The sequence below is a fragment of the Syngnathus floridae genome, chromosome 8 (assembly GCF_059516105.1).
Source record: "Syngnathus floridae isolate MCC-2025c chromosome 8, RoL_Sflo_1.0, whole genome shotgun sequence".
NCBI lineage: Eukaryota > Metazoa > Chordata > Actinopteri > Syngnathiformes > Syngnathidae > Syngnathus > Syngnathus floridae.
Genome location: NC_142420.1, coordinates 7,022,714 through 7,034,838, shown reverse-complemented (window position 1 = coordinate 7,034,838; position 12,125 = coordinate 7,022,714). Strand labels below are relative to the sequence as shown.

The 12,125-nt window shown below is 40.1% G+C and overlaps 1 protein-coding gene and 1 long non-coding RNA gene across 2 annotated transcripts in view; both read left to right on the top strand.

Moving 5' to 3' along the window:
- LOC148394277 (anosmin-1) overlaps positions 1-2,946 on the top strand; it is a 45,431-nt gene extending 42,485 nt beyond the window's left edge. Inside the window, exons 13-14 of the mRNA XM_088383632.1 lie at positions 478-619; positions 1,971-2,946. Coding sequence (XP_088239758.1) covers positions 478-619; positions 1,971-2,029 — 201 coding nt within the window. The 3' untranslated portion in view covers positions 2,030-2,946. The remainder of the gene's footprint in view (positions 1-477; positions 620-1,970) is intronic.
- Positions 2,947-3,597: 651 nt separating this feature from the next.
- On the top strand, positions 3,598-4,391 carry LOC148394276 (uncharacterized). The gene is made up of 3 exons (XR_015859712.1): positions 3,598-3,672; positions 3,766-3,817; positions 4,041-4,391. It is a non-coding gene; the product is annotated as an uncharacterized LOC148394276 (long non-coding RNA).
- The last annotated feature ends 7,734 nt before the right edge of the window (positions 4,392-12,125 follow it).

Here is a 12,125-nt window from a genome sequence, read left to right as displayed (position 1 = left end):
TAAGAAGCTACGATGAATTGTGAAACAAGTCGCTTGTGTTTCCGTGAGATAGAAGCTCCCAGGTCTTGTGTTTTATTTCTCAGTGTCGAGGCTGGCTTTAGGTTAACGCCCCGTGGCCTTCCTTTCATGAATCTTGTGCGCAGACAGACGCTCGGGAAAAGCTCCGAGACGGCGTTGTTCTCACACTCTCATATCGTTTCATCTGCCTTTGCGTCTTTTCGCTTTCATGCTCTGCGAGAAAGAGAAAACGGCTTTTTGACATCATCTGGCTCCTTCAACAGTACGGTGCGCCTATCTGCGCCTCCCAGCCTCCTGAGCTCGACTATAAATAACGCCACCCACCGCACGCTTTATCGAGCCAGCTGCAGAGACGAGAGCGAGGCGGCCTTATGAAAGTCGTGATTTGTTTTTGTCTGAGTCCTCTCTGTTTGCCAACTTTGGTTTGAATTGCATCTGATTGCGTGTCTCTGCGGTCAGGATCACAATCTGCTGGTCGTGTCCAACCTGCGGCCGTCCACCTACTACAGACTGGAGGTGCAAGTAATAACGAGCGGAGGGGAAGGCCCCGCCACTGTCAAGACCTTCCAGACGCCCAATGTATTAGCAGTCAATCAACACCGTAAGTATGAGCTCACTCCTGACACTTTTCACATCAGGCTCTTCCCACCATTAACATTTCAAGCTGTTTCAACATTATCAGATCAATGACGCACTACAAGATGATTAGCCCTTTTGGGAACCAACCATTCATCCGTTTTCTATATCATCTATGTTGTTGAGAATTGCAGTGAGACGGAACCTACAGACTACATACCAGACGTAAACGTATTAGTTAAAAAAATAAAATACAGGCAAATATTACCACGAACGTCCATATTTTCATAAGCACAGTACTTCCTCTGACGTCCAAGCTGTCATTTAAAATTCAAACGAATACGAATCCATGTCCGATGCGAGGCCAAAAAACTGCGATGTCGCAAATCATTGCGACAGGCCCGTCGCTTTAAATCAGATTAGCCTTGCCTGCGTCCATGAACGATTGTGACAATAGAGTTTTATCGTCAGACTTTATACATATATCAGTCTGCAGTGTGACATGCTAACTGCAATATGTTGAATTTATCGATTCGAAAATGAATTTCAGACGGTTTTGGATGGTACGCTGGCATTTTATGAGAATAAATGTGTCGTCATGGCAACACTGTCTCGCCGACTCGCCGAGGGCACTAGATTGTAACATTTTAACAGAATTTGATCCAACAAAACAAAAGCTTTGTAGATCCACTTTATTATTATTTAGATACTAGTAGAATTTTTAGATACTGGTACTCAACGCACCCAATGGTACAAACTAACTGTGCTTCAGCACAATATTTATTTACTGCAAATAATGTATCTTTGCTCATCTATATGCCAGTGACCATTAGTGAGAGACAGAACAATTAAATTCTCTTCCACTAAGGGGCAGGAGGTACAATTAACCTTTGTATTCACCTGTCATTCATGCCACCAGATTAAGTTCGTGGAAACTGGCTCAGGTTTTACACAAAGTGCATTTGTGAGTAAACTGTGACAGGATGATATCTACTATAATTTATTCATTTTTCCTGACGTGTTTTTGTTTTTTCTAACACAAACGTGCGCCTTGGCTCAAGAAATGTAGAGAAACATTTTACTATAGAGGACAACATTAAAATGGGACAAAATGGACTTTTGCCTCATTGTATGTGGGTGGAAAATGGCAGTGAAATTCAACGACGCCATGAAACAGGAAACGAATAAGCCCGCAAGGTCAGAGCTTGACCAACAGTCTTGTGTGTGATGAAAACGTTGCCTTGAAGAGATTCATAGCCGAAATGTATCAGTGCAATAACATCTTGGGACACTCCGATGTCCTTCAACCTCTCTATAAAAGAATCCTGTGTCGTGTATTTCACAACTTTAATCTGTGCCTTTTCCCCGCCCCCAAGGGCCCAGACTCCGGCAACACCATTCCCATCACCAGAAACCATCGGTCGAAAGACACTGAGTCGCAAAGTGAGGCAAATCCAGTCGTTCTTTCCTTCCCATTTGTCAGAGACTATCCGGAAAGAAAGTGTGGAAACGTGAACTGTCCCAAAAACCGACGCCCCCGCCACACTCCCTTTTCCATTTATGAAACAACAGTCCTCTTCTTTGAAAGCATCACAAGACATCCTTTTCGGAACCCCTCTGACTCATCACGTCAGACCGGTGTACAGTTTTGACAATTTTACTACAAAGTCTACTGTTGTGTATTTGTTAGTGCGCGGCTAATATGGAAGTCATCAACAACAGCAGCTTGTGTACAGTTTGAGGCGAACACAGAAAAACCAATATGTACGTCGTCGATTTGTGAAGAAAAGCACAAGATCTATTTATTTTGACCGATGTTTGGTGTCACGGTTGTCTCATCCAGAATATGTCACATAGTTCCATTGCATGTAGTCCATTCGACTTTTAAAATTGCGCTTCAATCGGAGAGCTTTTGCATGGCGACCGTTTGCATTCTGTTGGCATGAAAAAGAAAAATTTAAATGGTCCTTTTTCAATATGTTAGCGATATTCCTTTAACGGATTAACAAAGAACTATACTGGGAATACTATGTAATGTTTATTAATGAAATTATAACGTGTGGAAATGATGCATTGTACATCTTGGCTGTAGAAATGTTTGTCGTGGAACAGTCAGTGAATGTTTATATTTATTTATGTGTGTATTCCAGTTTGATTTGGATGTGTGTGGATGTGGATGTTGTGTGTGTTTTAGTATCACTTTTGAATGTCTTTTTTTTTTTTCGGGAAGCAACACAAATCTTGTAAAGACACTTTGTAAAAATGGAATTGTAAATACAGTCTTATGTTACATGTTATTTTTCCATGGTAGAAACTACAAACTGCGAAGTAATAAAATAATCCTTAACCAGATCCTCTGTGTTGTTTGTTCAGTCCGAGTGTGTGAGCGGTAAATAAACACACGCCTCCCCGCTGCGCTGAACTCTTTGGCCGTTACCGATGCTTATTTTGGCTCACAAAAACCCCACCGTGGCATCTTATTCACAGATGGCTCCAGGAGCCGAGGACATGCGCCCTCCGAGTCCAAATAAACAGGTCATCCAGCGCAGTTAGCACCGCAGAGGTCCAGCAACCTTTCATCAAAATGCCCCAGTGTGTTTGAAAAGTGCTAAATGCCTCCTACGCTCAGTCGCCTTTTGCCCTCGTAAACCTGGAGAGTGGAAATGTTTACAAGAAAATAAAATTTGGAATTGAGTCTCAAGAGTCTTGCCTGTATTGTAGTGGTATAATTGCCACTTGTGGATTCTTGTGTGTCTAATGGTCACTTCTTTATAGCGGAGAAGTAAAGGGTTTAATGTGACTAATTCTTCTGGAAAGTTTTGCTCAAGTCGCCTCGGAGGGTTTTAAATTCTCGCTCTCAAACCTTTTTGTGCATACTACTATATGTTTCATCAGGAGGATGTTTAGCTCTGTGTGACACCAATGTAGCACATGGTAGCTTTTCTGTCCCATTTATGGAAATTTGAAGCGGAATACTTCATCCTTCCTCATTCCCACGCTTAGGTGAACCATCTCACATCTGACATCCGTCTCGAAACTATGAGGAATAAGAGTGACAACCCAGACTGGAATCTTCTAGTGGGTGGAAAAACATCATTTTTACCACAATACAAAAGGGCTCAGTAATATTCATTTCTAGTGATTACATGCTCTGTCTCTCTTCCACTTCAGACACTCATTGCCATGGAAACCAAAGGACGATAACTAGCACGTACGTCTTGAGGTGAGTCACAGTCCCTCAGATATGAAAAGACTATATATTAACTATGACACTATATTTCATATTTGTTATATTTTGGTCTTTCTTAAACGAAGGTTAATTTTAACTGAATCCATAGACATATTTCTATTTTACGTAATAGGAAATTTTGTCCATATTGCCCAGGAATTTCTGTCACTCTGTTACGATGCTATCCAAGTTCACAGCACACTCACTTTCCTTTCAGCAAAGGCACACGAAGGATGGCTTCATGGATAACCATCCCACACTCCATTTTCACTCGGCTCTGATGAGTAATAGCCTCAATCTAGAGCTGGATCTGGGTCTATTGACTCAAAAAAAAAAAAAAAAAAAAAAACCTCGACAGTGACAAGACATCAGAGTGCCAGGTACTTGAGCAAAGACCACTCAGCAAACCATCCTACTACTTCTGACACCCTATTCCAAAGGCAAGCCTCTTTACAAAAGCTAATGGTTCACTTCTGAGAACAACCTTTGTTAGCCAGATTTCAAACAAAACATGAATTGTTATCTGAAAAAAAAAGGCATAACATTCCACTTTTGGTCCAAATTCCAATGTGATCCCAATAAAATGTATGTTTTGGAAAACAACTTGATTCAAGGCGTTGGCTGCGTCAACGTGACTAAGCCTCCATGTTTTTTTTTTTTGCAGTTGTATGTTATTGTCAATAAGATGGCTAAGAACGTGACTTTACCTACTCACAGCAAAGAGATATTGTCTGGATAACCTGGATGGTCCTTTTTCTCATTTGCCTGGAGCGCTTGACAAGCCTGATTTAACCGGCGCTCACTAAAACATTTTCAAACGTGGGCTCCTCAGGCCAAGGCACACTTTTCCATTTTATGTCAGAGGATCTCAGATGAGCTCAGGCTCGGAGAGACGTCGGCGGCGTTTGTGGATGCTGATGATTTATGGCCTTCGCCTTGGATGGCGGCGTCTTCACGTTTGTAGATCCGGCAACAAACTATTTTTTACTGACATCATTTTTCCAACGTGCTCCTGAGCCCAAGCAGTAATATCCACAAATACACTCATGACTAGTTTTAAAACGGTGCTGCCTGATGGATAGCAGGAGATCTATTGTTGGTTTTCACCACTTACCTGGGCCTTTTGATATGTCAAATTCCAAAAACTCTGGTTATTAAACACATAAAACCCCAATTAACAAATTGCTACAAAAAGAATCATATTCATGCCCAACTCTTACGCTCACCTGTCAAAAATGTACTATTTTGTTATTTTTTGGACACTGTTGCTATGGTACCCATTACAGAAACTGACCTTCAACTATAGAGTAACCAGCCTTTTACTAACACCATTGTGGCGAGATACAGGAAGGCAATAAAACGGCACATTACCTCACGGACAGGCATTTAATCAAGCCAAAAAAACTTATTTATACAGTGCTTGTGTAGCCAGAATCATACATGCTAAATGAACTCCATCATTTACCACAACTCAACAGGTTTCCTAACACAGAGCTCTTCCAACCACTGCAAGCCACATTGGACCGCAGAAATAATAATAAAAATATATAATACAAAAAAATGACAAAAAATAAAAAATAAAAAATCACTCGTGTATTTTTTGTTCGTTTATTAGGCGCGGCTGAAATGTGTTTTATTTTGAAAAAACACCGGATTCTTTCCATTCAAATAATGAAGAGCTCACTAGACGCATGTCAAATTACCGGTGTGAAAACACAAGCTTGCAAAAAATGAGAAGTCAACAGACGTGTTTGGAAAGGATCCGTGTCGTGGGGGAAGGCGCAGAAACGTGCAACACAAGCGCCTATGCACAGAAAGAAAAAGAAAGTTGCATTGCACAGATAATACAAGAAAACTCCCCTGAAATATGGATCCATGGTGACAGGTGATTACCACGCACCAGGCCCGATATGCAGCGAGTGACTTTCCAATGAATCAATGACGACTTCAAAATTGATTCATCTCCAAATAAATGTGAGTACCTTGAGAGCGTCATTCATACTTGATGGCATTGCATATAATTAAAAGAAGCGCAAGATATACAATATGTACTTGTTTAATTTTGCACTTGATGTGTGGGCAGGCACTCCAGAGACTCAATATATATAAAACAAAATGTTGTCCATCTGATTTCCCTTTAAAAAGCTCCAACATGAACAGAGCGCTGCAAAATGAAAAAAAGAAAAAAGAAAAATAGATAATAATATTAAATAGTAAGAGTTCTTAGGCTAAGGGTGATGACCCACTGTTGCACTGCTAAATGCAAAAAAAAAAAAAAAAAAAATGAGAGCAGTTATCAAATAACATTGAGGTTAAGCAGTTTGAACGTGAATGATATTTGTACTCAATTGAACATGTCATATTTCAACCTTTTGGTAATCAACGTGTTTATATGACATGTAATGTAATCTGCTTTCTTGTTTTCAACATCCATGGAGACGTCACTCTGCATCATGAACTAATAATTCAAGAATTGCTTAAAAGGAGTTTTAATTGGCAAATATGAGGTTTAATCCACTGCACCTGAATTTGGGTCACAGGGAGGACATCTTGTTTTGCAATGTTGTTCACCCACCTCCAACGTATGAATATTTAAAAAAAATATACAGTTCATCGACACAAGAAAGCCATCAGGAACCGATCCAAGTGAGCTCGATTAGACATGCGTCCAAACATCATAACAGCGGTGCCAAACCGTGAACCAAGGAGGACTTAGACTGAGGCCAAACGAAGCCTCCGAGAACAACGGAGCGCTACGATGACGTTAAACAGAATCCTTTGCAATCACGGCAAAAGTATCCAAACGCAGCAGTTGGAGTTTCTCCTGTTGAGCTTTCAATTCCAATGTTCTTTACATTTTCTAACCAATTCCTTGTATTTCTACATTGGTCATGGAGCTTCCAGAGGTTTGCGCATGTATGAAAGGCCCCGAGGTGTGTTTTTGTTAAATCCATGTATGTGTGAGAGGCCACATGTTGACGTCTCTTTTTATTATCTTTCGCCGTATTTCAGTGAGAGTTGCTAAATTCATACAAGGAGCATTTAATAATTAATCAATCTTACAGAAAAAGAGTAATTCACTTTCCATTATTTCCTATGGGCACAATTGTTTGTAAATTCAAACAAGGGTCGTCAGAGGTCGAATGGTGTTCCATTCAATGTTTTGGGCGGTACCACTCAGTCGTCTGGGATCTTGTTTATGTCCACTTCTATTATGTCACAGATGATTAGTTCTACTTAGTCGTTTTATGCTAAGCCTGCTCTCTTTTCTCGGCGCACAGCCAATATTTAGCCAAGTCTCCTTTTTTTCCTCCCAGCTGTGTGGGCCAACTCTGTTTTGCTCTCTTTTCAGCGCTGTCACATAGTTCCCGCTCAGTACACAGCAAATAGCACTGCCCTCAAGTGTGAAAAGCTCCAAACAAAAAGGGCATCCAGCCTGCTTTGAGGCTTGTTGCAAGATGTCCAAGTCTCAGAAGTTGCAAAGGAAAAAGGAGGAGGAGGAGCGTGGTAGTGGTGGGAAGGGTTGGGGGCGGGGGGGTGCAACAACTCCATAATAGGTCAGTGAAAGCAAATGCTTTGTATGCAATGTTAGCAGGTCTTATTCACTTTTCATGACATTGCATTCCTATTGGACAAGTCAGGCAGGGCATATGGCTTTGGAAATTAAACACATCATATTGCGGGATTATTTGTTTGGCGTGCCGCTGGCCACGCACATCCATCCCTTCTGCTTGATTTGTAGAGAACAGAGGCAGCCAGTTCTTTCAATGGCGTTTAGCAAAGCTATGCCGTTTCTCCTACACAACATCCCAAAACACACGCACACGCACACGCACGCACAGCCAGCCGTTTCTGCGGATTAGCATTGCAATGAGCCGTGTATAGACGTTAGCCAAACACGGGCCACCCTATAAAGCAATGACTGTAACGCTACTCCTCAATAGGAAGTCCAACAAATGGAACAGTGATTTGAGCTCATATTTTTGCACTATGTCATGCAAAGTTAACTTTATGGTGAATGTAGTATATTGGATGCCAGACTCAGGTGGAGGATAAAATAAAAATTCGGGACATTGGGCAATGTTTTCATTAACTTGTATTTGCTCGTTAGGTATGGTGATGAAAGCATGGTGTGTGTGTGTGTGTGCTTATATATATATATATATATATATATATATATATATATATATATATATATATATATATATATATATATATATATGCAATTTTGAAATATGGTATAATTTTTTTATTTGTTTTTGTAAAGGGTTAGTTCATTTACAAAAATAAACAAAGAAAAAATATAAAATAAAACGAAGTTGCAAACAAAATATCCCTGGTGAAGCTAACGATGCATGAATCCTTTATAGATAATGAAATTGTTAGTGAAATATAATAAAATAAAATTATTTTATACTGGTATCGCTTTTATATGATGATACAAACAAAGCAATGAGAATGGGCTATAATTTAATCCACAACCATTCTTTTGAGTTGGATTAAAATGTAATTCATCGAAAGTATTTTAGTGGGGATTCCAAAGTACTACAATAGGAGCACAACCGGGTGCTAATCCAAATTAGGATTGTTTAGCCTTGGGTGGAGGTCTGCTTTTTTTTTTTTTTTTTTTTCTTGACACTGTTCATAACCTGAATGATTTGAAAGGCTGATGTGACTCTCAGGTCATAAAGCGGAGCCAGACGTTCCCCGCAGATTACAACCACATGGACTCCATCCATTTACCATCCATCCACTCTGGGTGTGATGAGATGGAATATATTGTCTGTGAGATTGATGAAAAATAACCGCAATGTTTTCCCCTCCTCCTCTTCCTCCCCTGCCACCATTAGGGAGAGCAATGTACCTTTAATGCTGCGGTTAGGTGAGAAATCTGACCTTGCCCGGGGCGGCGGCGTGTTTCTGCTTAGGCTCTGTTGAGTGGGACCAGGCGGGGGGACAACATGAAAGGCGCTCTGTGTCGGCCCGAAAAGATGTTCGGTGCAAGTCTAATCAAGACCAGAAAGAGTGTGGACGGACCCGAGAATACGCTTGACACGTTATTCTGCGATGCATTATCGGCAAAAAGATCAGTGCTAACGTTCCGATTTGTTCCTTTAAGATGGACTCAGTTGTGAGTGGTTTGCCAAACAGAATGGACTGATGATACCGAAGTGATATTGCTTTTGAACATTACTCTTCAATATTAAGTCGATCAAAACAAATCCACTAAATCAAACACTTTTAGTCTTCTTTGTTTTTCGAGTGGATAAATATATATAATACATAGCGCCCACTTACTTGACACAATCATTTTCCTTTTGCATCATACTGTGATGTAACCAAACACAGTATTTTTCCAGCACAAGTGTTCCTTTCCAGAGACAGCTTGTTGGAGGTGTTGATTCCTGGCAGTGAAGATAATGTTGGACTGCGTTGCAGGGAAAGAGGCGTTTTTCTGTTGTGTGGGAGGCAGAATATCACAACATCACGCTTCTCTTGTGCGGGAATCATACTGTTGAAAATGTGAAGGTCAAGTGGAACAAAGACACCCTGACACATTTTAGTAAGAGGAATACAGCGTTTCTATTGGGCAACATTAGTATCGTGTGCCTAATGAAGTGGTTTGTGAATGTTTAATACATGGCATAAATGTAGTGTATTTTTAAAAGAAAATCAATTGGTGAAGCACGCAGTAAAATAATATAAAATAAAGAAAATATGTAAAAAAAATTATCAGCTATTATTATTAATAGGTTAGGTTTTATTTCTACATATGATGATGTTATTATTATTATACTTTAGGTCATTAAAACATCCCCTTGCCGAAATTTTGTTTTTATTAAGTACAGTTGTTATTATTACTATGCTCGCGTACTGAAGATAGTGATATTAAATAAATTGGGCCTTTCACAATGTTTGAATTATCACCAAAATAAATTATTTTCCCACTGACAAGCAGAAGGGTAAAAGTCAACATGAAATTGTTGAATGTTAATTATATCATTTATAATAATCATTCAGGGATTAAATTGACAATTTAGTAAACCACAGTTTTGAATAAGTGTCGCATAAAAGCAGTTCTGTGGTTTAAGTGTCAACCGCACAATCCATCAACATACAACGTGGGTTGGAAACCTATGACCCGTGGACCATAGAACATTTGAACCAGCATGCCATGGAATTATAAAAGCAATAAAACCTCAGAGAAAAGAATTCTGAAGTAAGAGGTGAAACATTTAACCTACAAAATGATCACAATGGAGCATAATAAAAACAAAAAGTATTTTGATCGTATTATTTTCCCCTCAAATGCGTTATGACCCTCAGAGGACTTTACACAAACTAAACTAGTCCCTGATAGGAAAACGTTCCCTCACTTGTGGTTTAAGAGCTCAGGTCAAAGGTAAGCAAGAGGTCCACCGTGTTTGTGTTTACAAAGAAAATGACACAAGAGGAGCCGTTATCCAAATCCCTGATTCCAAAGCAAACATCCTCACCACAGGGATACAAAGTGAAGTGATCCTCTAGGAAAGTACTATCCATCTGCCCGATAACGGTTTATAATCCCCTCGGATTAGTGTTAATCCGCCTAATGTGCTTTCCTGAGAAAAAACACACTTTGACCCATGTGACCTGCCCCTAATTAATGAAGTTTGGACCTTTGCAGCCTGGATGTGATTCCCATTCCCGCTCTTTTTGCGTAACGTTTGGAAATTCACTCGGGGAGATTTTGTTTGTCGAGGCAGAGCGCATGGGCTCCCATTGAATCATTCACTACCATTACCGACTATAGACGTCAACAATCTATTGAAACGGGGCTGGTACTGAATGAGTTAATTTCAAAACGCAGTAATGTTATAAACTAGTCAGCAGCTTGAACTGTTCTCCATCTGCACTGGCACTCCTTTTTTTGTGGCACTCCGAGTGAGGCAATACGTGTTTGGAGCCCGTGTCCAAACACACCCATGATTAGCGAATAGGGATTTTGGGTGCGAGTCCGAGCTTTACTATTCCTGGTCTCGGTTTTTGTAAGATCATTTTTTTTTAAAAAGATGTGACATACTGCAGAATGCAAAATACAGAAAATACAAATTTATTGAATTTAAATCTTGAATAAAACTAAACTATGCATGGCCAATGATCCGCGTACAACTAAAGGACACCATTTGAGGTACTCGTACCATATTTTGAGACCAAGGCAAGACATGATCTGAGGCAAGACAAAGTTCATAGTTCACCATGCACGGCGTAGCGGGTGGGGCGTATGGTACAAGAGCCTAGCTCGAGGCCTTTGGGACGAGGGAAAGGTCAAGAGGTTGAGTTGACTCGTAATCCACAGTAGACATTTTCATCATCGACATTTCCTGCCAGTTAAAGGGACAGCAAACACATCTGCAAGTGTGAAAGTTCATAAAATATACACACCTGCCATCCAAAGGGGCTGTAAAAACGATAAGTTGCAACTATTCCATGCCGATTGCGTTTCAGCATCACGCCTTCCGGTGTCGCTCCGAAGAAACTTGCATGACAGTAAAAACTGAATTCTTTGCAGGCCCATCTGGAAGTTCACAGATGAAAAGTCTTGTAAAGCCGATGAAATTATGAACAGTTTGAAAACGGTCAGCGTTAGCTTAGCATAAAACTACAAAAGCCTACCAGAACATCTGAAATGTATTTTGGTTTATCACAGGCAGTTTAAATGGTGGCAGGTGTTAATTCTGCATATGTGGACACTTCATTTCTTTCATTTTTTTCTTCCTCCCTTTAAATATGTTTCTTAAAACATATGAATTATTATTGAGTGTTACACTTTATAGGTATGTATTAGGCATTTCAAGACCTGATAACCGCGGACCCCATTGTAACATTGACGAGCAGGCCCGTCCGTCCCCCCTTGTGGCATTCCGAGGCGTCTGGACATATTTAAATCACTAACTTTCAAGTTTTTTTTCTATTTTGTTTTATTTTAATGCTGGTATGAAAATGAATGCCGATGCAGTGGGCATGTGGTTCTCATTAGAAACAAACATGATGTCAAACACAGTGAGAGCTTGGACGTCTCTGGCGTTTGCCAGCGACAGCTTGCTGCACTCCATCATTTGGGAAGATTTCAGCAAAAAAAAAAAAGAATCAAAAATATAAAGTGTGTGAGTCATTCAACAGTTAAATTTCACACACTTAACCCCTGAAACCATAAATAGTAACCTTTGTGGATTGAAAGTTCACCTCGTTTCATTTTCGCATTTGTGAGTCATGCCGCTTGAAACTTCTTACTCGCATCCAAAAATGGATGTGAGCAAGT